Consider the following 27301-nt stretch of genomic DNA (forward strand, 5'->3'; position numbering starts at 1 on the left):
CTTCAGCTGACACCTAGCTAGGAGGAGTGGTGATGTACACAAAATAACAGTAGCTTCCAGAAAGATAGCGGCACACTGGAAGGTAAGCCCACGTTAACAAAAGGAAGTGTAATAGGAATAAATAATCATAAAATCCTGCATTTCTGTGAAAAATACTGAGGGAATTCTAGTATGACTAGGTGTATCAAAAGACCTGAATGGTTGATGTCTTAGTTCAGGCCGGTCTAACAAAGTAGACTAGGTGGCTTATCAACAACAGAAATCTATTTGTCACAGTTCTGGAGGCTGGATGTCTGAGATCAGGGTGCCAACATGATCGGGTTCTGGTGAGGGCACTCTTCTGGGTGGTAGACTGCTGACTGCTGTATTTTCATGTGGCAGAGAGAGAGAGCCATAGAGTTCTCTGGGGTATGTTTTTATAAGGGCACTAATCCTATTCATGAGGGCTCCATCCTTATGACCTAAATCACCTTCCAAAGGCCACACCTTTTTTTTTGTTTTGTTTTGTTTTTGAGACGGAGTCTCACTCTGTCTCCCAGGCTGGAGTGCAATAGCATGATCTCAGCTCTCAGCACTGCAACCTCCACCTCCTGGGTTCAAGCAATTCTCCTGCCTCAACCTCTTGAATAGCTGGGATTACAGGCACGTGCCACCATGCCTGGCTAAGTTTTGTATTTTTAGTAGAGACGGGGTTTCACTATGTTGGTCAGGCTGGTCTCGAACTCTTGACCTCGTGATCCGCCTGCCTCAGCCTCCCAAAGTGTTGGGATTATAGGCGTGAGCCACTGTGCCTGGCCAAGGCCCCACCTTCTGTACTATTACATTAGGGGTTAGGATTTCAACAAATGAACTTTAGGAGGACATAAACATTCAATTCAAAGTATTTGGTTTGACTATAAATGAGTATTAGCCAACAAATTAATTTAGCTGCCTAGGCCCTTAGCATAGTTTTACCTATATTAATAAAATTATGATATTTTGATTAAGAAATGAAATCATCATACTACCTAGACAAATAAGTTCTAGTTCAGAAGTTCTCTAAGTTTGGATTTTTGAAGTCAGAACACATTTCTTTGTGTGTAGAAACATTGTACCCTGTTTGGTAGCCAGGTTCCCAGGTTTCCCAGGTTACCACAGAAACCCAGCCTTTCAGTGGACATTTAGAACCAATATTGCCGGCATCCATTCTGAGTCTCTTGTGAGCGCAGGTTTGTCATGTGGTACATAGATAGAGGAAGAGAGTATCTTCCTTGCATCTAATAATCTTACTGAAAAATGCAGATGGGATGATCTTTTGCATTCTCTTCTCTCTATGAAGCTTGAGAATAATAAAAGGGAGGCACCCCGAACAGAACACGTGGGCATCTACATTCCCTTCCTGATGCTCTTCTCAGTTGTCCTAAGTGATGAGAGTTTCATCATGTCACATCCTGGAAGTTTTGAGATTTTAAAGTGGGGCCCTAACCCAAATGCCTCTCTCGTTAGAGTTTCAGATGATAAAACAATCTGAAGTGACAAAATCCCAGAATGATGACAGTCTGGAACAGGGCTTGTCAGTCTGGAACAGCCTTTCCAGGGACCTCTTCTGGGGAAGTGGCTCTCCCAGCTTCACCTGTCTGTCACTTTTGAACCTAGGGGTTTTTGTTGTTGTTGTTTTAGTTAGCTTTCTCTCCCTCTCTCTCTTTTTTTTTTTTTTTTTAATGAGGCTGTGCAAAGAAGCGTCCAAGCCTCTGAGTAGGATGAGGGGGATTGAGAAGCTCTTTATATGTATAGGCTGATTTTAAGATTAGAACTGGTCATGTGTGCCCTAGGCAGAGCCCTCCTGGATATCAGGAAATAAAATTTAGAGATGAACATTGTGTTAGTCTGTTGGTGGTTCTATAAAGAAATATCCAAGGCTGGGTAGTTTATAAAGAAAGAGATCTAATTGGCACATGGTTCTGCAGGCTGTACAGGAGGCATGGCATCAGCATCTGCTTGGCTTCACGTCAGGCCTCAGAGAGCTTACAGTCATGGCAGAAGACAGAGTGGGAGCAGATGTGTCACATGGCAAGAGAGGGAGCAAGAGAGAGAGAGGGAAAGGCCACACACTTTTAAACAACCGGATCTCAGAGCGAGAACTCACTCATCACCAGGGGATGGTGTTAAGCCACTCATGAGGGATCCGCCACATGATTCAAACCCCTCACCAGGTTCCACCTTCAACAGTGGGGATCACATTTCTGTGTGAGATTTGGAGGGACACATATCTAAACCATATCAGACGTTGAGAAAGATGGACTCCAGTGTAGGTAGCAGTTATTGAGCACTTCTTACAAGCCTGACAGTTTATTAATTAGCTTGTGTAATCTTTACAACAACACTGCGAGCTAGTGTGGAATAGATGGTATCCTCCTCCTCACTTTACAGATGAAAAGATGAGACTTGGAAGCTTTAAATGCTTTGCCCAAGGTCACCCAGTTAGTGAGTGGCCATGGTGGGATCTGAACTGTAATTTTAGAATCCATCCTTTCATTCCTAATTGCTGCACTGCCTCCTTAGAAGTTGCCCAGGCCAAAGAAATTGTTTGGTTATTGTTTGTTTTGAGGTTTAGAGGAATATTATTGGGGGATAATAGTTATCACTAAAGATTTAAAGTTGGTTAAAAGAAGGGGAGACTAGACTTGTTCTATGTTGTAGCAGTTAGAAATGTTTTAGAAATAAATTGGGACATCTGCTGTTTTCTAATGACATTTTAAATTTCTTAAATTTACCCCCACCCCAAAATGTCTATGCTATGGGTAAAATTCTATGCCATAGAGAAAATTCAATTTTTTTCATTTAAAAAATGACATTTAAAGTTTTTATTTATTTATTTATTATTTATTTATTTATTTATTTATTTTGAGACAGTCTTGCTCCCTCGCCCAGGCTGGAGTGCGGTGGCACGATTTTGGCTCACTGCAAGCTCCGCCTCCCGGGTTCCCACCATTCTCCTGCCTCAGCCTCCCTAGTAGCTGGGACTACAGGCGCCTGCCACCACGCCTGGCTAATTTTTTGTATTTTTACTAGAGACGGGGTTTCACCGTGTTAGCCAGGATGGTCTCGATCTCCTGACCTTGTGATCTGCCTGCCTCGGCCTCCCAAAGTGCTGGGGTTACAGGCATGAGCCACTGCACCCGGCCTAAAGTTTTTACTTATTTACTCCATCCCCAATCTCTATGCCTTAAAGAAAATTCCTACTTTGAATATGAGACTGGACAAGATGACCTATTAGTTGTTTTCTGGATCTAAATATGGTTAAAGAACTCATTGGTATTACAACGTAGTGGCTGCTTCTGTAAAATAATTCTCCGTATGTGCTCTGATTACATAGCTCACTATACCACCATAGAATGACTATAGTTAACAATAATATATAGTTTCAAATAGCTAGAAGGAGGATATTGAATGTTCCTAACACAAATAAATGATAAAGGTTTGAGATGATAGATATGCTAATTACCCTGATCTGATTACTACACATTGTATGTATTGAAACATCACTAAGTACTCCATCATTTTGTATAATTATTATTTGTCCATTTTTTAAAAATAAAATAGTCCTTTAGAGAAAGCCACTGTAGTGGGTCAGTTTCTCCCCCAAATTCATGTCTAAGCAGAAGCCCAGAATGTAACCTTATTTGGAAATAGGGTGGTTGTAATTAATTAATTACAGGTAGAATTAATTGAGGATCTTGAGATGACACCATTGACTGGTGTCCTTTCAAGAAGAGGATAGGATGCAGAGAGAAGGCCACGTGAAGATGGAGGTTGATATTGGAATTCTGCCGTCACAAGGCAAGGAACAGCAGGAGTCGCTTCTGGAAGAGTCAAGGAAGGCTTCTCCCTTACAGCTTTCAGGGGGAATGTTGACCTGCCAACACCCTAATTGCAGACTTCTGTTTTCCTGAACTGGGAGAGAATGCATTTCTGTTGTTTTAATCTACCCAGTTCATGGTAATTGGTTACAGCATCCCTTGGAAACTAACAGCCACTTTCCACTCTCTCCATTGATATTTAATCTTAAATTTTGGAATAGGTTCATGTCCATGTACAGCGTTGTAGTTACTGTATAAATCGTACATTTTACGTTTCCTGACGGGAGCCAATCACATTTAAATTGTATTAGGATAGCTCTATTTGTGAACTGAATGTTTTAGGGAGATGAAATGCATTTTAAGGAGTAGATTTTTTTTAAAAAACTTAAGTAAACTGTGTTAGTGTTGTGGGGTGGGAGTGTTGTGATTCTTCTGAAAGAATTTTATCAAACCACCCAGATGACTCTATTAACAAGTTAGTCCTCTAACGAACTCTCTCACTCTTCTCTAAGGTTAAAAATCAATTAGAAGGATTGGAGTGACGGTGTCATTTTTCAATTGAAAGTTTAATAAAGCAAATCCTGGCAAGAATGAATAACAACTGCCTGACCAGATGTGGCCATTACCAAAGGCAGGAGGATCCCAAAGTGTTTACATCTTTTTGAACGTTTATAGTAATTCCGATTAATCTGTTTTGAAAAGACAGATACCCATATACCCCATGTATGCAAAGGTAATAAGATTAAGATTATTAGGACTCAAATTTTTTTCTGAATTATAATTCTTGCTATCAATCATAATTTGTCTAGTGTCCCTGGTGTTTTAAAATCTAAACTAGGAATTTTAAAAGTCCACCTGTCATGGAGTTGGGAAATTGTTCTGGAGATGCTTTAGTCTGGAGAGGAAATACAATAAATTTCAAGTGAAAGATTCTGTTTCAGTGAGGAAAATGATATGATTAATGCATTTCTCCCCAGATTTCAGACTCCTTTCTAAGATACTTAGGTTCCACCACCATCTAGCCCTTGCCAACTTCACCCACCTCCTTATATATACCCTGGAGGTGTTCAACATACAACATTTTAATCACTGCAGCAGCTTCATGGTTTCTAACATAATGTTAATCTATGTTCCTTCACCAAACACATAAAGCTCTTAGTCTAGGCTCTAAGACATAGGGTGGGATTACTAGGCAGGGCCTGGTCCGTTATGCTCCAGGGGTTGACAGGCTGGTGGGGGAGATGTGTTCTTTAATCCAAATGTAGAAACACCATGTTAGAAAGTACTGACTTTTTGATGAGTTGAAATATCATATATTGAGATCTAAAGGAAAGCAGGTTTCCTGAATGTTTTCTAGCAATAATCCTTCACAGTAATGCTGTGCTGTTGGTAGTAGAGGAAGGAAGGAAGGCCGTGTCAGTCAGTTGTACTGTTTTGCAACCAGTTTCTTGAGCCAAACCTTTTGGTTATGTTTTATTGGAAGATGTTTAGTAACCATGACATAGATATACCATTCATAGCAAAGGTCAGTTTTTCTGAAAGCCTCAGAGTAGTTTTCTATCAAACAAAGCCCCCAATATGGTGAAACTCAATGGCATATGCCTCCCTCACTCGCATTTTCTCTTCCACTCAGCTCCTGAAGAGGTTGTCGACTGATCTTTCACAACCTGACTGCTACCTCCTTGGTGACCTTGGGGAAATCCCTTAACTTTTCTATTCTCTTATCTGTAAACTGAATGAAGAATGCATTTAGCTTGATGCCAAAAACAGAGTAAATGCTCAGTAATGTTAGCAATTAGTATTACGCATAACAGTTCTCTGGGGAAAAAATATTTTCCAGAAATTGTCATGCTTTGGGTTTTTCCTCTTTAGTTTTTGCTTATTAAACTATTTTTAAGGACTGCCTAGGTTATTTTGATAGTAACAAAAAGATAAAATATTATAGATCCATTTTTACCTATTTTACTAAAATGGGTAAAAAGAGAGCTAAACCTACCCCCCTGTTAAGGGAAAAACATTGTTCTCAGTGTTTTATCTATTTCTAGGATAACTGCTATCCAGGATTTGCATATGAGCTATTATTGTAAGGGAAGATTGAATTTTGCAATTAGGGAGAACAGAGATGAAGTTAGTTAAAGTCTATACGGCAGACCAAGTTTCTACATGTATTCCTGGGGAGAACAGAGTGAGATAACCTCTCCAGGATTTTATGGATAAGTTCTCACTGCAATATTTACAATTTATATATTAATTTAAAAAAACATATCCAGGCAGGATTAAACTGTCCTTCAGATTTTTATCTTCATTTAATTTGCTTTATGATGGAAGTTCTTCTAAAGGTAGGATGATGTTTTAATTTCAGCAATTTTTATGTAACTGGAGCAACTACTGGGTTGCGGGGAAGAGCAGAGTGGCTGCCACCGTTCCCTGCCACGAGGGTGTGGGTGGACTTCCCCAGCTTCCTGGCCACAGTAGAGAAAAGGAAGCTTGTCTATTCCTTCCTAAATTGTTTTCCATACTAGAAGTTATCATGCATGGTTCCAATCTTTACCAAAAACAAAACAACAACAACAAAAAACCACCATTTCTCTTAATGTATTCTTTTTGCACTGCTCTAAGATTTAAACTGTTAGATCCAAAGACTTGAATTTTAGGAAAATGTGAAGTTGTCTTTTTAAAGAAATAGAAATTTTAAAACTGTTTGTGTATCCTCTTCCTACATTTTTTCTTTTTTAGCAAAATGATTGGATATCGTACGGGGCGCTCTGAAGTTTCCATGCTACTGCTTTTTTCTGTTTACTTTACTTTGAGGTCCTGGCGTTGCTGCAGGCCACACCTAGAATGCTGTTCCTGTCTGCCCTGTCCTCTGGGCAGGGGTCCACCATAGTGTTTCTCCATGTTTGGGCTCAAGTCTGTTTTTCCCTTTCCTGTTTTGGAAAGCCCACTGGCAGCTTTGGCTTAGGTGGGGGTGGGCAGAGAGCTGCTGCCCATCACTGGTCATTGAGTGTGAGGCTCCTGAAGCCAGTTTCCACTTAGGCATCATTTTCTTCATAAATGCGTTTCTCTGTGGTGAGTGCGGAGAGATGGTGTCATTTTCTTATTTTGTGCATTTAGAAGGGCTGAGATTTACAAAACTCATTTTGGGTACTCGTCACTAATTAGTTTAATCTGGGATAACAATGGAGAGTGAAAGATTGCATGTTTGATCATGCACAGCAAAGATAAAAGATTTATAATGAAACTAAATATCATGAAAGAAGAGAAGGATCAGAAAACTCAAGTGTAGGAACTGAGTCCTGTGTTGCCCACTGATCTCCACACCCAGCCCCCAAACACACAGAGGTCCTGGGTCTCTGTTCTAGAGGCCAGAACTTTATGTTGTCCAAGGTTCTTTGGAAAAGAAACTCTCTTTGACATTTTCAATAACTAGCAATGTGCACATTTTGGTAAAAGAGATGAAATGATGCTTTATGATTAACTTTAGCAACAGAAAAATAAAAAGGTGTAGAGAAAGACTAATATCTTCACTTTTTTTCTTGTTGAGCAATAACTTCCTACTCCAAATAGAATATTGTGAAATAATTTTAAAACAAAAAGAAAAAATGTTGCATCTGATTTCTGTAAACATTGAAAGCATTTCCCAGATCCTGCTTACCACAGAATGACGTTCTACTTCAATTTATCTGCTTCAGAAGAGATGAAGAGAGGAATGAGGCTTGCCAGCATTTGGTTTGGTTAGCTCCCAGGGCACCTACGTATTCCAAGGTTGATACCATCACCACTAAAATGATTAGACAATAGTGCATGAGCTGACTTCTTAAAACACAGGAAAGTCTCAGGGCTGTTGTTAGCAGTGATACTCAATCCAAATATGCAGTATCATTAAATAGAAATTTCACCTGAAATAAACTTTGTCCCTGTAAAAATGGGAAAATGCTTAGGTCAAATTAGAAACAGCCCTTCAGAGTATATTGGTGGGCTGCAGGAAGCAAGGTTCACATTAACTTTTTTTTTTTTTTTAAAGACAGGTTCTTCCTCTATTGCCCCCCAGGCTGGGGTGCAATGGTGCAATCACTGATCACTGCAACCTCTGCCAACTGGGCTCAAGTGATGCTCTGGCCTCAGCCACCAGTGTAGCTGGGACTACAGGCATGCACCACCATGCCCAGCTGATTTTTGTGTTTTTGTAGAGATAGGGTTTCGCCATGTTGCCCACGCTGGTTTTGAACTCCTGATCTCAAACAGTCTGCCCATCTCTGCCTGCCAAAGTGCTGGGATTACAGGCATGAGCCACCATGTCCAGCCCACATTAACTGAAGGAAAACCAGTTTGTTTTAGAGAATTTATCTGAGTATATGCTTTGTGAAGCTTTAGGAAAAAGCAAACACTGGAGTTCACAAAAGAAAACAATTTTACAAATCTCTCCATTTTATTTTTAAAGAAACACAGTATGAAGTAATTTGTTTTAAGTGTATGAATTTCTGGCATATATAGGGAGACTTGACCATGGGTAGGCAATTCTAATGATTCTTTAAGGGTTCCTAATTCAAGCTGGTATTGGTAGTTGACTCTGAGTGTCCTCTTATGACAGAAAAGCATCAAAGTGCTTTTTTTTTTATAGATAGAGTCTTACTTTGGTGCCCAGGCTGAAGAGCAGAGCAGTGGCATGATCTCAGCTCAGTGCAGCCTTGACCTCCTGGCTCAAGTGATCGTCCCACCTCAGCGTCCCCAGTAGTTGGACACAGGTGTGAACCACCACACCCAGCTAATTTTTTTTTCCTTTTTGTATAAATGAGATTTTGCTATGTTGCCCAGGCTGATCTTGAATTTCTGGGCCCAAGTGATCCACCTATCTTGGCTTCCCAAAGTGGTGGGATTACAGGCGTGAGCCACTGCGTCCAGTCTCCAAACTGCTTTAATTAACCTGTTTGATTTTTGTATCTTCTTGTAGATAGTACAGATAATGAACTTGTATGCTACTGAAAAATTCTTAATATAAATAAATACAAAAATAGAAATGGGTGGCATTCACAAGCATTTTTTGGTAGCTTTAAATTATCAGTTTCATAGGTGTGTTTCCTTTTTTCTTTTTTTTTTTCTTTAAAGCAAGCAACTGGATGTCTAGCATAGACCTGGACATCTAAGTAAATGATCTAGAAGTTGACAGTGGATAAAATCTGAGGTATAAAAGAGGCTGCACAAAATAATTTTTGTCTGCTGTCTTAACAGGTCAAGCATATCAATTTTACTCAGTTTCTAAAAACTCATTAAGAAAATTTGGCCTGTACCATCATCTTTGCTGCAATCTTGGTAACAAACAAGGACTGGTGCTTTATGACAGCAGTGTCAGGACTGGAAGCCCAGTTCTCCCTCTAATTAGCTGTATGGCCTTGGATATGTGGTTTGACTTCTCCTGGCCTCAGGTTTCCTGAAGAGTGAGGGGTTGTGTTACATCAGTGTTTCTCAGCATTTTCAAAGCCAAGCTCACTTTGCTAAAAATTCAACTGTGCCCCCACCTCTGCTTCCCATCCTGCCATCTCCCAAGATTTCCTTATACTTCCAGTGGATAATTATTGGCTCTTATGATCCGTCATACCCCTCCCAGCTCTAGCATTTTGTTATTCTGAGCAGATACTGGGTTTGAAATCAGTGGAACAAAGGTTTTTATCTCACTTTGTGAATAGATGCAGCTTGCTCCTCCTTAAAGCTGGAAGGGGGCTTTTCCCAAATTCATCCACACAGACCAGGAGTCCTGCCTTGTGCATGAGCAAAACCTGGAAGCTTGTGTTAGAAATGCAGAAACTTGACCCCACCCCAAATGGCTGAGTCAAAATCTGCATTTTAACAGTGCAGGTGCTTCACGTGCACATCAGTTTGAGAAACACTGCCGACCACTGTTTTTTAACCTGTAGGTGGCAATATTAGTGGTAAGTGTCAGTTCTGTGGGTTACAACCAGCATTTACTTCTTTTAACAAAATATACTAGAAAAGATAACATTAGGGTACATTGCATTTGATAAAGGAAAATACTGTTTCGCAAAACTCACGTTTCAGTTTTATATGTCTGTGCCTATTTATATATACAGGATGGAGAGGTCAGGCAAAAAGTTAATTTCTGAGGTGGATCTTAGATGAAAATGTTAAAAAAAAAAACCCAGCAAGCCCCATTCTCAGGCACTATAGCTTAGAGACAGCCATCCGTTCCCCTCTATCTTTATTCACACACACAAACATGACTGTTCACACACGCAAACATGACACAGAAATACACAGATTGACCAGGCCCAGTGGCTCATGCCTGTAGTCCCAGCACTTTGAGAGGCTGAGGCAGGAGGATCTCTTGAAGCTGGGTTCAAGAGCAGCTTGGGCAACACAGGCAATAAAGTGAGATCCAGTCTCTACAAAGAAAGTTTTTATTTATTTATTTATTTATTTATTTGATTAGCCAGACGCAATGGCATGCTCCTATTGTCCCAGCTACGTGGGAGGCTGTGACAGGAGGATCACTTGAGCCCAGGAGTTTGAGGGTGTGGTGAGCCATGATTGCACTACTGCATTCCAGCCCGGGAGGCAGAGCGAGACTCTCTCTCTTAAAAAAATAAAATGAAAAAACATTAAAAAATAAAAAAAAGAAATACATAGACCGATATATCATAGAAGAGCTGTTCTAGTATCACTTACTTTCTCTAATTATTCATATCAGATGTAAGCTACTAGATTTTACCATGAGAAAGAAACAAAAGTAGACAGTAATTGTTGAGTTATATTAATTCAAAAAGTTTTCTTAGTGATGTTTATACACAAAATTACAACATTGTCAGATAAGATTTTATGTTTTTAAGTTATTATTATGGGGAGATTGCAAATACTTGTTCAGTTTCCTGTAAGTACAGATAATGCTTTTTTCTCTAGGGGCTAAATTGTGAAACCCATAGTACTGCAAGGTCATTCACATGTCCCTCTGGATCTAAGAATAAATAAATAAGTTGGTTTTGTGGGAGTATTTTTTTTGTAAGCTTACTCATATAAGTTTTCTAACTTAATATTTAATCACCTTATAATACTTTCAGTAAGTTTGTTTAATGTGGAGAAAGTATGTTTTTGAATGGGTATTTTCCACCCTGAGGACTTTACAATCTCAGCGATAATTCATTACTTACAAGAAATACTAAGATACAGACTGTACTGTAGATAGACTTTAAAAAACAGCTGGGAGGAAGTTGTCAGCCCTGGAATCTTAACTCTACTGGGGTGAGGCAGGAAATGCATTGCAGAGGTATTCTGAACTGTCATGATAAAAGTAATGTTTCACTTCCCCTAGGAAGTTTTCTTTCTTTTTTTTTTTTTTCCATTTATTTTGAGTAAAAAGTAAAGGAAGAGTTTGCTCTTGTCCCCTTCACAAGGCTCTGTGTTGAAGAAAACTGGCATGGATCTGGAAATTCAAGGAGGAGGAAAACTGCACACCTGCATTCAGAATTCAGAAGAATAATTAATTTTGCACCTGTAGTTGGGTGGGATTTTGTGTTTACTGCGTTCTAATTACTGTTTGTTTGGGCTGTAATTTATTTATTGTTTTGAATTTTCTTTTAAAGTGGTTTTGGAGCTGTTACAGAGTCCTTTTATATAGAAGAGATTGAATAGAATGTGAAATGTAACTCTTTATACTGATTACACGTTGAAACACAAAGATGGCAGGCTACTAAGTAACATAGTCTCGATAGATCTTAAGTTATTACGGTTATTTCAGCTGTAATATTGTTTCTACCTTAAGGATACTCTGGTTTTGGGAGCTCTTTAAGATTTTTTTTTGTTTTACATTTGTTCCTTTAGGCTTCAGTTGTTGTTTTAGGATAGCTTACATATTTAGAATATTTTCTTAGAATCACTTATGACTAAGTCGGGAATCCATGCTGGCCTAAGGGGTGTAGGAAAATGGTGCTGCAGTGTGATGTCTGTTGGTTTTAAGTTGCACAATGTCACAGAAGTTGGCCTTGGAGTTTGCCAGTTTAACAAACTCTTGCTCCATTTCTCTATTTGGCAGACAGACGAGAGTACTAAAGGTCCTGACTGGGTTCTGTCTTGGTATGTCTTAGCTGGAGATGGCACTGTCCAGCACTATCCAGAATTTTAGAGAATTTTGGAGCTGGAAGGAAGCTTAGAAATCATCCAGTCTAACCTGCTTATTTCACACGTGAAAGACCTGAGCCTTCCAGGGATAATGCATTCCTGCTGCTGGCCAACACAAAACTTGAATCTGGATATTCTAAGTTTTCTGTTCAATTTTTCCCCCCACCCCGAGATGGAGTTTCACTCTTGTTGCCCAGGCTGGAGTGCAATGGTGCAATCTCAGCTCACTACAACCTCTGCCTCCTGGGTTCAGATGATTTTCCTGCCTCAGCCTCCCAAGTAGCTGGGATGACAGGCGCCCACCACCACACCTGTCTAATTTTTGCATTTTTAGTAGAGACAGGGTTTCACCATATTGGTCAGGCTGGTCTCGAACTCCCGACCTCAGGTGATCCACCTGCCTTGGCCTCCCAAAGTACTGGGATTACAGGCATGAGCCACCGTGCCCGGCCAATTTTTTTTATTATTATTGTTATAAACATTATTTTCATAGAAGGAAGGGAAGAGTTTTTCTAGTTTTGCATTCTTCAGAAGCCATGCTCTTCATTTACAGTGTTTAAATTCTTTTCTACATGTGAGACTCTGGTAACCTGTGACATCATGTCCACATTCCACCTTGCTTTTTAGGTTCTTCCTACTACCTTTTTAGTACCACCACACTCCTGCCCCAACATCAACTTGTGGGAGCTTCCTCTGAACCAACCAGGTTGGGTAATTCTCTAGCTTTTGTGAAGAATGATCCTTCCAGTCTATGTCTTTGTTGGTCACTCCTCTTCTTACTCTACCCACCTTTCTTTCAGATTTGCCATTCCTTTTATTGTTTTTTGTTTGTTTGTTTTTGTTTTTGTTTTTGAGACAAGGTGTCGCTCTATTACCCAGGCTGGAGTGCAGTAGCACAATCACAGCTCACTGCAGCCTTGACCTGGGCTAAGTGATCCTCTTGTCTCAGCCTTTTCTGTAGCTGGGACTACAGGCGTGCGCCACCAAGTTTTTTTTGTAGAGTCAGGGTCCTGCTATGTTATTCAGGTTGGTCTCAACCCCCTGGGCTCAAGTGATCCTCCCACCTTGGCCTCCCAAAGTGCTGGGATTACAAACATGAGTCACCACCCCTTTTATTCTTAATGACATGTCATTTATATTCAGCTCACTCAGCCATTCACCCCCTCTGTGAAGCCTTCCTCAACCTTTTTGTCTCCTGTCTTTTCATCCTCCCTCCTCCCTGATCTTCCCTTGGTTGAACTCTATTTTTAGAAACTGTACTGTACTACACCATTATAAGCAATGCAATTAAGGGTAGCTAAGGCTGGGAACCCACTCTTAAAAGCTTTTCCTTTCTGATGAAGGCATTCTCTGGCAAGGAAATTTTGAAATCATTGTCTTAGGCCCCTTACTTTCTCTTTTGGCCCTCTAGTTTTCTGGTGATTAATTTAAATTTAATGTCTTCAGTCTGATATCTTCATATTCACACACCCATACCCCTTATAAATGCTGTTACAAAAACTAGATGGAACAAATTGCACAAAAACTCTCGTGTGTTTCCTGGCCCAGACTTCTGAGTGGGCAACTTGGCGAGTCGCTGGAGTTCTTAGAAGAACTTTTGGAGGAAATAGAACAATTGGGCTGATTAGCATGCAGGAGCACAGAACCAACCCTTAAAAGATACTTGAATGGTAAGGAATCTAGTGTCTTGATGGGATCTGGAAGGAAATCTCAGTCAGTCATGTTGTATTCAACAATGCAAGTCTTAACTTTAATTCTTTTATCTGAAGCATAAGAAAATGATGGTTTATTCATGAACTTAGGTAAAGAGATTTCTATGTGGAGATTGCAGTTTTACATGCAAGGATCAACTCTGATGGATATCTTAGAGAATTAATTGTGAAGCATATTGGGAATTTTTATTTTTAGGTTTTATTGGAATAGTGAAGGTAACATGGGCCCCTCTCCTTTGACAGGCTTAATCCAACCAAAAAAAAAAAATTAATACTCTGTTGGTCAGTTTCACAGTCTTGAGAAGCTGCAAAGTTTTTTTCCAAACAAGGAACAGTGAAGATATGAGAACCAGTTTCATTAACTAATTAGCTATGTGATTTTAAGCTTTGATATCCTTGTTATCAAATGGGATTAATTGATTATTTCCCCAACTCCATGGTATGTATAAGTGAGACACACTGGCTGTGTAAAGGGGCATTACTCTTCATTAATCTAGTTGCTATGTGTTTTTTAACATCCTGGCCTCAGGCATTCCTTCCCTGACCCATTCAGAGGAGCAACTGATTCCTGGCCAGTTTCTCACCTCTCTCCAGTTCACCTCCCACATTTAGTTTTGTTTTTCCGGTTCCCTGTGCCAGAACTTCTCTTTCCAGCCACCATTCCCAGCCCTCTCTCAGTAACTCATATGGCCAAAAGGAAACAAAGAAAATATTCTGACCATGGTGATAACTCGCCCATGTGGGGGTCCCCCTCATTCCTGTTTGATAATTTATTTAAATTGTTAAATTCCTTTTACATCTTGAAAGCATACAGAGAGGAACTGGTGTATGGAAATAAGTGTAGCAGACATTGTCTTCACATAGTATTCAGTTCATTTCAGGCTTGATCTTATACTGTTTCCCTGTGAAAATGATAATGTTCTGTAAACTTCTGTCTGCTTTCAGGAGCAACTGTAGTGATTCTTTTGCTTCTGGATGAAGGAAATAGTTGATGTATTAAACCAACCTGCTGTTTGGGATGGTGGTGGTGGTGGTCGTGGTGGTGATGGTGGTGGTGGGTGTAGGGGCAACAGGGGTGGGAATGATAACCTTCTTGAACTATAAGGATGAAAACTTTAAAGAGGACTTGAAGAAAATTAAAGGGCAGGTCCTAGCTTTCCTTTCCCTTCAAAATGTACTAGAATTCTTAGAGAAGTGGCTAAGTAAGGTGGGGGTGGGAAGAAGAGGACAACTTCAGCTGTAAGATTGGTCAGAGCACTGTTCTTTGGCCTATTAGTAATAGGAAGGAAATGAGACAATAGAATTTTAAATGACAAGTTTTTGTTTTAAAATTATCTTTGCTGCATAGAAATCTACAACAATGTGCATAATTACTAATATATTTTAGTTCACATGTGGTTAATTTTGTAAATGACCTTTAGATTTGTATTTATAGAGGAGAGACTATTTCTCTCTTCTCTATAGGGGGTGATGTGATAGAGAGGGAGATAGTGTTACCCTGTGTATAGTTGCCCTGTGCCTCTTGTTGATCCTTTTAGTGTAGGAGGCCCAGTGGGACTTCTGGCCGGAAGGAGGCATCAGTGTTGTCCATGCAGGAAGTGCTCCCTGATTGCTATCCATAGAGGAAGTCCTCCCTGAGTGCTGTCCACACAGGACATGCTCTCTGAGTGCTGTCCATACAGGAAGTTCTCTCTGAGTGCTGATGAACGCTCTTCCTGATTGTGCCAAACCACTCGTGCAGGAAAGGCTGAGGGTCTAATACAACCACCCCTTTATTCACGAGTGACTTTGTTTTCTATCCATTTTGGCATGCAAATTAAGCCCATATAAATATTATCAAGAAAATGGAATTAGCTTGTTTCCTTTGCCCTTGGAGATAGAAGAATGTAGTTTGTTTGCCTGACCTGATAACAGGAAAAATTAGGCTAGAGAAGGCTGAGAGACTACTAGGCTCTTTTGGGATGGGTGGGCACTTAGCATGCTTATCCAGCCACCAGGTCCCCTAATTAGATTGAGTGTGTGTAAATAGTTGCAAGCTTCATCCATAGAGGATCTTTTCAAGTTCCAAGGCAGCTTCCGGGTTTTGAGAGGCAAAATGTAGAAGGACTACCAGTGATGAAAATGGAACTGGCTAAAATATTGTCCCTTTTTGTCCCTTTGTAAGCTTTTTAAAAATTTGTTTATGATTTGTGCTGCAAAGACACCTAATCTAACGACAAAGTGTAATTGCTTTAAATTTATCAGAGTTCTGAAGCTGTAGTTAAAGGCTTGTCAGTATTTGCATTTTAATCTATGAATGAGGGTTTAATTTTTCACTGTTTTAAGTCATGTCATCCTAAAATGTTGACTCTAATGTTTAGCAGTAATATGCTGAAGCTTTCAAAAGTTGTTTGTAGAATTTATTCTTTAATGAAAAGATTTTTATAAATCTTTAGAATTTTTAAAACTGATTTTTTTAAGAGCTAATCTTTGTTTTTTTAACACTTATCAGACTGTGTGTTAATTAAGTCAACTTAAAGGCACCTTTTACTTTCTTAAAAAACATATTTGCCAATGGTATTAAGTATCAAATTTCAGAGAAGCTGGAATTTGGTAATTAGTCAGCAAAAATGATGGGCACAGAAAATGAAAGAATACAAATAGAGCATTCAGGATATAGAAAGTGTTTTGGGGTCCCACGTAGAATACTGTTTGAAGGCTCTGCTCTGGCTTTGTTTTCTAGCAGACCTGCGTTCAACTTCTAGCCCTGCCACCTTCTAAATGTGTGGCCCTGGCACATGGCCCAACCTTTTTTGAGACTCGGTTTCCTAATCTGCACAATGGGAGAACAATAACCTACCTGCCTGTCTGATTGAATTAAGTACGGTAATGTATATAAAGTACTCAGCAGAGTCTGTATCTTTAGTAGAGACGAGGTTTCACCATGGTGGCCAGGCTGGGCTCGAACTCCTGACCCCGTGATCCACCCACCTCGGCCTCCCAAAGTGCTGGGATTACAGGCATGAGCCACTGTGCCCGGCCCAGTTTCAATGACTTCTAAAAACGTAATCTTTGTTTTAAAAATTTCTGCACCAGAAAATTAAAAATTGACAACTTAGAATAATTCAACGCTTCTCTCTTTCAGTTTTCTTTTTCTGTCTTCAGTTAGCCCCAAGCAAGAATTGATTTGGAAATAAAATTTGAATTTGAACTTTGTTCTGTATAGGATTCACCAGAGGCTAGTAGTCCTCAGTGGGTACATTTAGGAACCCTCTTCTGCCTGGGATCAGATGCTGGGAGATTTCATTCCCTCACAGGGCAAACTTAACAGGGGAAGCAGGGAGGCACAGGCTGTATTTGCTTCCCACAGTGGGAAAATACTGCAGTAAATATGGATGCCCATCAAATTTATATTAAACCGGCTCCGTAAATTCAGACATGTAAATCACAGTTGTATTTCTGCCAAAAATGAATACATAAATAAAAAAACCTACTACTTTCATGTCTAAATAATCTCCAAATAAGTCATACATCCAAATGTTTCTTTAATTATACAAGTGCATGCCCGCCACTCCCTTTCCATTCCTGGCAAAATCAAAGGTTCAAGTGAATGCAGCCTTGGAATGCAGTCTTTAAAATGCCTGATGGTTCATTTACTTCGCGTTGATGTAATCCCACTAAGAGATAGGGGCGGGCCTGATCACAGCTTCTTACTGACTTCTCAAAATCTCATCCCAGATGACCACGTTTCATCGCCCAACAGCTACGCTAAACATACTGGGTCCTACTGTGAAAACAGTGTGGCTTGCGTCAGGGATGGTTTCTGAGACGCTAATCAAAGGAGGTTTAAGAGAAAATTCAGTCCTGTCTAGTTCTAATAGCTACAAGTTCTCTGTGTCAATCAAAGGCTTGGGACAGGAGGCAGGTGTGTGGGCTACTTTCCAGCACCTCTGTTTTCACTGATGTGAAAAATAGAGTAGGGCTGAATGGTAGGTAGCAACTCAGTGGCTTCAGAGAAGGAGCACAGGCTTTGTCAGGCATGGCCAGTGCTCTGAGGTGCCACCTGTGGCAGAGCAAGTGTCAGAGTTTGGTCTTAGTTTTATATCTAGTAAGTAGTTAGCCCCTAGAGAAAAACTAGTGGTTTGGAGAAAGGATATGAGTTCAGCTGCTCATTAAGGGCATGAATCAAATAGATTTGGTAGGATGTGATCTCAGGCTGCTTTTATTTTGGGATTAAGCGATACTGATGTTCCCAGTTCAAGTTCAGCCTTCAGTGAATAGCATTTCTGCATTGACTATTATTGACCCTTTGCTGCTCTCCTTCTAAAAGAGAATCTCTTTAAATAAAGTGGTGTTTGGACTCAGATGGTATCTTAGCAAGGGACCTGGGCAGTGGAAGGAAGAATCTGAAAGATATAGGACGAGAAAAAATGGTAACATATCTAAATTAATGTGGCCAGGCACGATGGCTCATGCCTGTAATCCCGGCACTTTAGGAAACCGAGGTGAGCGGATCATCTGAGGTCTGGAGTTCAAGACCAGCCAGGTCAACATGGTGAAACCCCGTCTCTACTAAAAATACAAAAATTAGCCAGGCATGTTGTTGTGCGTCTGTAATCCCAGCTCCTCAGGAGGCTGAGGCAAGAGAATCACTGGAACAGGGGAGGTGGAGGGTTCCGGTGAGCCAAGATCGCGCCACTGCACTCTAGCCTGGGTGACAGAGCGAGACTCCATCTCAAATAATAAAAAATAAAAATAAATTAATGAGATCCCCATATGTTGGGATATTATGGAATTAGGATGACCATGGCAGAAGCTGGGTGTAAAACTAGGAATCTATAGTGGGCAACGGAGGTTGCTGACAAGGTAAATGAGGATATGCTTATTGCAAGGGGTGTGCTTCTCCAACTTTCCACTGTGGGATTTGATTTATCTTCTATAGACATGCCTGACTTTCTTGTTTGTGCTGGTAAAAACCAAGCCATGAGATTTGAACCTTTTGACTGTCTAGTGACTATTTAATTTTGGATGTTCAAACTGTTCATGAGTGATGGCCTTGAGTTGGTACAGTATATTTGTGATTTAGAAAATGTGAGGTGAAAAAACATCCCTGTCTTGATGTGAAATTGCTGCACATTTGCTGTGAGGACACTTGGGGTTATGTGCCCTTTCGTCTCAAGCTGAGCCATTTAACTTCCTCAAAGTCATGTGTGTGGTACTGGGTCAGAGAACTGTGGTTTCTTTCTATCGGTGCACAGAGAATTATCTGGTATGAGTACAATTTCAGACATTCTTCCTAGGTGGCTGCCGACTGTAAAACCACACTGAGTCCTTTGGTTGCAGGCTTTACTTCGAGTTGTGGTGGGTGCTGCAAGCTGGGAAGTTTTCCAGCTTGGACACCATTCTCACAGGGGTTAAATTTCACGAGGTTAGCCAGAGCAAAAGGCAGCCTGCCTGGGAATCTTACCCAGATGTCTCAATGAAGTCGTGTGCCTGTCTTAGAACTAGGTGAGGTCTTCCTTATTGGAATATCTGGATTAAACTCTAACTTTCTTGTACTTGAGAAGTAATTTTTTTTTTTAAGAGTCATCCTAATAAAATTTTAAGCAACTTTCAATCAAACATTCTTCAGAATTTGAAAACCTTTTCAAAAGTCTAGTGGTTTCTAAATTACTGTATATTAAGATGGTATCATCCAACTTCATGCACGTTAATTGTGAGTCTCAGTAGATGTGTTCCTGAAAAATGCGTGAATAAATTAATCTTACATAAATTTAGTCACATTTAAGGTGCACATAGAGAACTTTTACTGAGTAAACCCTATTATCAATTTTATGTTGAAGGAGAAGGCTTTTTTAAAGTAGCATGAACAGACCTTTTTTAAAGTGTAAATTAAAATTTATACCTCAAAGTAGCTTAAGGTAATCTATATTTAAATCTTGGTAACTTCATTTTATTTGGGAGATCGTACTGCCTCTGAATGGTGTCAGCCTCCTAATGCTAGCATACTAAGGCTCCTGATCTTTGTTTTCCAGCAGTCTCTGGTCCCAGCCCACCCCATGGCCCCTCCCAGTCCCAGCACCACCAGCAGTAATAACAACAGTAGCAGCAGTAGCAACTCAGGATGGGATCAGCTCAGCAAAACGAACCTCTATATCCGAGGACTGCCTCCCCACACCACCGACCAGGACCTGGTGAAGCTCTGTCAACCGTAAGTAGTAGTTGTTCCTATTATTTTAGCTGCTAAGTATTCTCTTGATCATATTATAGGGTGATATATACTGCATTATAAGAGAAGTTTATGAGAAGTATCTGTGGACTCTCAGTGTCACAACAATAAAATGGGTTTCAAGTTTTAACTTCTTAAATACTTATTCAGTCAATATTAACATCATCAGACTGGCTACATATCAAAGTGAATTGGAGCATTTTCTCAATAGAATTTGACTTTATGGGCATATGAGAAGTAAAATATGAATTTTTTTTAAAAAAACTTATGGCTAGATATTTTTCGGGAGTTCTCATTTTTTGTGGATGCACCTCTGAGGGCCGGTCTATCCTATGAGAGGAACTTTAGCTATCATTGTTTGTCAGAAAGGTTGTTAACCATCTAACGTCATACTGAATGTAAGCTCTTAATTCCAGCTGGGACCATATTAGTCTGTCCCCATTAGCATCCATAGTTTTGTGGTCTGGATTGTACATCCTCATCACTTTAGGAATAAGAACTCAATTCTACCCTTTCAGAGTGTTCTGAAGAAATGTGTGCATGTGCATAAAGTTCCAAAGTAAATTTGCATTGTATGCTAATGTTGTCAATGAATAGAATATAAATGTGCTTCTTTGCTGCAATTACATTAACTCACTAAGTAAGAAAGCACTAATTTTAAAACAAGGAGCCAGAAGCACTGTATAGTGCAAAGATCATTGTGTAAGGACTGAAAGCATCAAATTGCATCGAGCTATAAAAGCCTGCACATATAAGAGTACTTTTTATTTATCCTAAGACAATAATGGTCCCTTAAAAAGAGAATTTTGCGTAACTGCAGTAGAAGACTTTTGCTAGAGAATGTTTCCTATTACCTGAATTTCAAAACATCTGATTGATAACATCTCATTTCTCTTTTCCTGGTTAAAATCCAGATTCATTACGTCTTATTTTTTTAAGAAAAAAATTCAGAACTAACTTGGTCAGTTATTTCCAAACTGGAACTAAAAGTAACATCTGGCCTTCCATGGGTAGGGGAAGGAGTGATGGTTGTTTTGCTGTGTTTTGTTTTGAAAGGGGAGGGGTGGGGCAGTAAGTGGTGGCTCTTCAGGATCTGGAGAGCTTTCTGGAAGGCGATCCCTCTCAGGACTCTCCCTGTGTTTTTCTCATGTCCCCCTTTTTCATCAGCCCTTATGGACTTTGACTCCAGTCCTTGGCTTTTGGGGCAGTGAAATAATGCCCTGCACTAGCGACTGCTGTGAAAGCAAGCCCAGCTCTTAGGGTTTGTCATTGCTGGCTGGAGGCAGAGGGGACCCTGCCAGGCACGCCCTGCCCTATTGCAGCTCTTCAAGACCACAAATAGGCCTTTTGCTATCTCCTCTGCTGCTGGCCTTTCAGTGGCGTTGTCTTATGTTTTTGCAACGTAATTACAGGTAGATAGAGCACCATAAAGTCTAAGGAACTAAAAATATGACTGTAAGAAACAGAAGAATGAAGCTAACTCTCAAATTCATGAGGTGTAAGAGAAGAGGAGAGGAATTCAAAAAACAAATTGTTCTTCAGCTAGTGTTGAATTATGTAGGGTGAGTTTTGATGTCAAGGAGACAGTTAACCCTAAAATACTGGAATAATGCCATGTTTTATATACAGTAAATATGTACTTGAAAAATAGAGTCAGTAATTTTTTATTGAACCGAATCATATTACAAATGTGGCAGAAGAATATTTTATCATTTTTCCTAGAATATTCGTTTCTTTTTTGTTGTTCTCTTTGACATGTATAGATTTTCTTAACGCGTGTAAACATTACTCTCCTTGCTATTATCAATAGCAGCAATAACGCTTTGCAGCTCTCACGCTCTCGTCACTTGCAAAGGAAGGCTCTTATACAATCCCAGGTTTCATACTGAAGTCTGATAATAGTCTTCTTGATATGTACCATACAGAGGCAAAACATAACAATAACAGAGGACTCTATCTCAAAATTTGCTGGAAACTTCATTCCATTTAACACAGAGAATCTAGTAAATACCAAATTTGACTTGCTGAGAGTTTCGTGCCTTAGAATGTAGAGAAAGCACAAAAGAGCATTCCTGTTCTGGACTTAATTGTTTCCAATAAAGAAGAGCTAGTTGGTGATGTAGAAGTGACAAGAACCTTATGAGAAAGGGACTCATCCTAGACCTTAAAAAACCACTGGACATAATTAGAGATTTTTAGAAAAGTAGGTATCAGAAACATTTCAGAAAAAAAGATATAAATCCATACCTCTAAAACAGAAAAGAAATACTTAGAACTAAAAATTTAGCACTGTAATTACAAATTGACCTGATGAGGCTGAATTAGGAGGGGAAACGATGGAAACAAATGATTTGGCTCTACAGGGGGCTTGGATATTTTAGAAGATTATTTAGCAGAAAGATGGGGACAAGCCAGGAATGTTTGTCATGGTGGCCCAATTCCATACAAACAGTGCATGAAGTCCAAAGGCAAGTATGACATGAAGATTTTAAAAACTAGAGAGGAAAACAAAAAATATTTTTTAAAAACTGTTTGAAGTAGAACATAGAGATGCTGTAATGTTAGAGGCGGTTACAATGGAAAAGCAGATGTTGTGATATTGAGACGACAGGGAAAGGCAGCCCCACCCAGACTCGAAAGAGGGAGTCATGACCCTGGAAAGTGTAGATCACCCTGGCTAAGAGGAGGAGGCATGTGGGGTAGGAGCTCAGACTGGACGCCAACCAGCCTAAGTCCCTGATACAGGGTGGTGACGGTGGTGTCAGGTAATCTGGATTGAAAAGAGATAAATTTCCTAGAAGCATTTAATGAAAGATGTCAACCAACTCTAGTTAACTTCTAAATTGTGAAACACATACGAGAAATCTTGGAACCTTGACTGCTGTAGGCTGCTGCAACTTTGCTCCCAATCTCTAAGAGGTTATTTATTCACAAAGAATATATCAGTACGGTTAACCAGCAAGTTCAGGAAATGGAACAATCCAGGTAGCTGAAAGGATTCATCTACCATCCCTTGGCCTAATTCTCTTCCTTCTCTGAAATCAAGCCAAACAAACACTCTGCTTGACTGTGCTTATCTGTGTGGTGTATTTGTCATATAAATATTTGCCAATGCAATATTTCTCTCATTGAGACGTCTCAGGCAGACTTTTTAGATGGATGAATTGAGGGCTCATGTGTCCATTTTCTTGACATCTTAGCCATTTTTATTTTGCCTTCAGACTTTCAACTGAAACTGTACTAGCATCTTAAATATTTCTTATTTTCCCTAGCTTTTTTTTCACTCTCATCCCTCTCCTCCTCAACTCTCTGCCCTTCTGGTTTCTGTTTTCTTGGCTGTCTCCTCCATAGGCCCATTCTCTGATAGGGTTTTTCTCCACTCTTTCTACTTTCCTGCACATTCTCCATTTGAATATTTTATTTTTACCTCATATTCAACCTCAAATTCAAAATATCCACTCTCTCAACACTGTCTCTTTTCCAAATTTACTTTCTTTCTTTCTTTTTTTTTTTTTTTTTTTGAGACGGAGTCTCGCTCTGTCGCCCAGGCTGGAGTGCAGTGGCGCAATCTCGGCTCACTGCAAGCTCCGCCTCCCGGGTTCACGCCATTCTCCTGCCTCAGCCTCTCCAAGTAGCTGGGACTACAGGCGCCCGCCACCACGCCCGGCTAATTTTTTGTATTTTTAGTAGAGACGGGGTTTCACCGTGGTCTCGATCTCCTGACCTCGTGATCCGCCCGCCTCGGCCTCCCAAAGTGCTGGGATTACAAGCATGAGCCACCGCGCCCAGCCACCAAATTTACTTTCTTAAACATGAAGCTTTAGGAAAGCTTTAGGAGTCAGCAGCCCCTTCCCTTTGTCCCTTAGTCACTAAGCTTTGTGGATTCTTCTTTGGCCCTTCTTCCTTCTTCTCCCTGCCAGAAGAACTGGCTGACTCCTCCCTCCCTACAGTGTGACAGGAGAACCATTTGCTCCTCTGCTACCTCCCCTCCGGTGCCTCCCCTCCCCATCTCTCAGCAAGGCCAAGTCCAAACTCTGTTTGCCTCCTTTATGCTTGGACCACACCAGTAACTCTCCTCTTTATTTCTAAATTTTTATGTATTGCCAGCTCATAATCAGCATCCTATTTCCATATAGTTCTGTTCTCCAAGTGCCTGTTACATTACTTAGCCACATGTCTGTGACAGTATATGATGCTAACAGCGTATCATCTTATACAGATTTGTCACCCAGACTACAAAAGCATTGTAGTCAGGATTGCTAGGTTTGGTATCCCACAGTTACCTAAAAGTGCTAGGCAAGTACTGAATTCTCAGTCAACAGACTGTAAAATAGGTCAAATAATGCTATTATCAAAAATTGTGATAAGCATTAAATCAAATAATGTAAGTGAAAGAGCTGGTCCAGAGCCTACAACACAATTGTCTCTGAACAAATATTAGTATCTCTTGTTTTTTCCATCCTTGAAATTCTGCTAGAATAAGCTTAATTTATATTGAATTGTACATTTAAAACAAAGGAGGAAGAAGCTCTACCAGAGTTTGATTTTGAAAGCTGAGAAAGCCAGGAAAGTAGCTTAATGCTAACATAACCTCCCACCTCCTCTTCCTTGAGGCTTTTCTTTGGGGAGGGAGGGGTACAGGCATACCTTGTTTTACTGTGCTTTACAGATACTGCTTTTAAAAAAAAATACAAATCGAAGGTTTGTAGCAACCCTGCATTGGGCAAGTCTATTGGCATTTTTCCAATAGCATATGCTCACTTTATGTCTCTGTATCACATTTTGGTAATTTTCACAATATTTCAGACTTTTTCATCATTACTGTGTCTGTTGTGGTGATCTGTGATTAGTGATCTTTAATGTTCATTGTTTGGGGGCACCACAAACCATTCCCATATAGGACTTAGTCAATAAATGTTGTGTGTGTTCTGACTGCTCCACTGGCTGGTCATTCCCCTTCTGTCTCCTTGTCCTCCATTTTCTCTGAGATATAACATTGAAATTAGGCCAGATAATAGCCCTGTAGTGGCCTCCAAGTGTTCAAGTGAAAGGAAGAATCTCCCATCTATCACTTTAAATTAAAAGCTTTTAAAATCAAAATTAAGCTTAGTGAGAAAGACATGCCAAAAACTGAGACAGGCCGAAAGCTAGGTCTCTTGCACCAAACAGCCCGCAAAGGAAAAGTTGAAGGAAATCCAGAGTGCCACTCCAGTGAACAAATGAATAAGAAAGCAAAACATCCTTATTGCTGATGTGGAGAAAATTTGAGTGATCTGAATAGAAGATCAAACCACCTACAACATTCCCTTAAGCCAAAACCTAATTCAGAGCAAGACCCTAATTCTTTAACTCTGTGAAGGCTGAGAGAAGTGAGCCTTCTGTCTTCAGTGCTGTGAAACAGCATTGCATGCTATAGAGAAATCTTTCATGAAAGGAAGAGTCCATCGATGCAGCAATCTTCATTGTTGTCTTATTTTAGGAAATTGCCACAGCCACCCCAGCCTTCAGCTGCCACCACTCTGATCAGTCAGCAGCCATCAGCATCAAGGCAAAATCCTCAACCAATGAAAAGGTTACAACTTAGGCTGAAAGCTCAGATGATTGTTAACACTTTTTTATAATAAAATATATATATATATATATTTTTTTTTTTTTTTTTTTTTTTTTTTTTTTGAGACGGAGTCTCGCTCTGTCTGTCGCCCAGGCTAGAGTGCAGTGGCGCAATCTCGGCTCACTGCAAGCTCCGCCTCCCGGGTTCACGCCATTCTCCTGCCTCAGCCTCTCCGAGTAGCTGGGACTACAGGCGCCCGCCACCGCGCCCGGCTAGTTTTTTGTATTTTTAGTAGAGACGGGGTTTCACCGTGGTCTCGATCTCCTGACCTCGTGATCCGCCCGCCTCGGCCTCCCAAAGTGCTGGGATTACAAGCGTGAGCCACCGCGCCCGGCCATAATAAAATATTTTTTACGAGATTGGGGTCTTACTGTGTTGCCTAGGCTGGCATGTAGTGGCTATTCTCAAGCATGATTGTAGTGCACTGCAGCCTTGAACTCCTGGGCTCAAGTGATTCTGCCTCAGCCTTCTGAGTAGCTGGAGTTACGGGTGTGCACCACTGTGCCTGGCTAATAAAGTATTTTTAAATTACAGTATGCACACTGGACTTTTTTAGACATAATGTTATTACATAATAAACTATAGTATAGTGTAAACATAACTTTTACATATGCTTGGGAAACAAAAAAATTCATTTGACTTGTTTTATTACAATACTCGCTGTATGGCAGCCGTCTGGAACCAAACCTGCAGTGTCTCTGAGATATGCCTGTGTTTGCAGAAGAATTGTTTCAGCCACATGCTACCCACCCCTGATTATTGCTCATCATAATAATTACTGTGGTATGTGAAATATTCCATTATGTCCAGCCTTTTTTAAAGATTTACAAATAGCATAGATGTGCAAGATTTGGTAATGGCTCTCCCTGATTTGTAGTGGAGTAAATGTCTGAGAGTCTCTGTTGGCCAAGGCCGGGTAGCTTAAAGGTTGCTGTGGTATTGACATCATATGCAGAGTTCTAGATAACTCAGTGTAGCAGTAACTTATTTTAATGGAAAAAACAGTGACTTGATATTAAAAGAAAATGAGGTATCTCTACTCTTTCCGTCTTCTACAGACAGCCTTTCCTTCATTCCTAAACCAATTCTTGATTCAGTAAATTTCTAACTTGTTTCCAAGTGCAGTAAAACATATGACTTTAATAGAAATGTGAAATTAAAACTAGCTTATGATATGATAGCCTGTTACTATTTAAAATGAAATATTTTTGAAATGTAATCTGTTTCCTCATTTATAATATTCAATACATGCTTATTTTCTATCCCTATGTTTTATTTTCTCTGTAAGTTTTCCTTATGCTTTTGAACACAGCACAGATCTTAAAAGGTGAAACAGTAAAGCAAGACAGGTCAGCAGAGAGACAAGATAGTATTATCATCAATGTGGTGTATACTGGGAAGCCAGAAGAAGGCTAACCTTGATGTGAAGGAATTGGGGTAGCTTTCAGGAAGGAGATGACATCTCAGTCTTAAAGGACAAGGAAAATTTCATGAAGGATGAAAGCAATAGTATCCTCCAGGCATCAAGAAGTGCCCAAGAGGTGTGAGAACCCTTGGATGTTTAAAAAGGCACAGAAAGGGCTTCTTGGTGCAGAGCTGGCACTCGGCAGTTGTTAGTTACCCGGGGTTCCCATGACGGGGTGTCAGTGGGTGTAAAGGAATATGAGGCTGGAGGTGTAGGTTGGGGGCATATTGTTAGCATCTTGACTAAAACAGTTAACGCCAACATTCTAGTTTGGAGTTTATTCTTTAGTTACAGAGAAAAAGTTAGCTGTTGGAGCGGAAGAGTAGCATAATGAATTTC

General features: G+C 40.1%; 1 protein-coding gene across 3 annotated transcripts in view; it reads left to right on the plus strand.

The window, feature by feature from the left end:
- RBMS1 (RNA binding motif single stranded interacting protein 1) overlaps positions 1 to 27301 on the plus strand; it is a 218659-nt gene that overhangs the window by 102027 nt on the left and 89331 nt on the right. For all 3 annotated transcript variants that reach the window (XM_012496499.2, XM_003266159.3, XM_030795796.1), the window contains exon 2: positions 19693 to 19868. In XM_012496499.2, the coding sequence (XP_012351953.1) occupies positions 19693 to 19868 (176 nt within the window). The remainder of the gene's footprint in view (positions 1 to 19692; positions 19869 to 27301) is intronic.

The sequence above is a fragment of the Nomascus leucogenys genome, chromosome 17 (assembly GCF_006542625.1).
Source record: "Nomascus leucogenys isolate Asia chromosome 17, Asia_NLE_v1, whole genome shotgun sequence".
NCBI lineage: Eukaryota > Metazoa > Chordata > Mammalia > Primates > Hylobatidae > Nomascus > Nomascus leucogenys.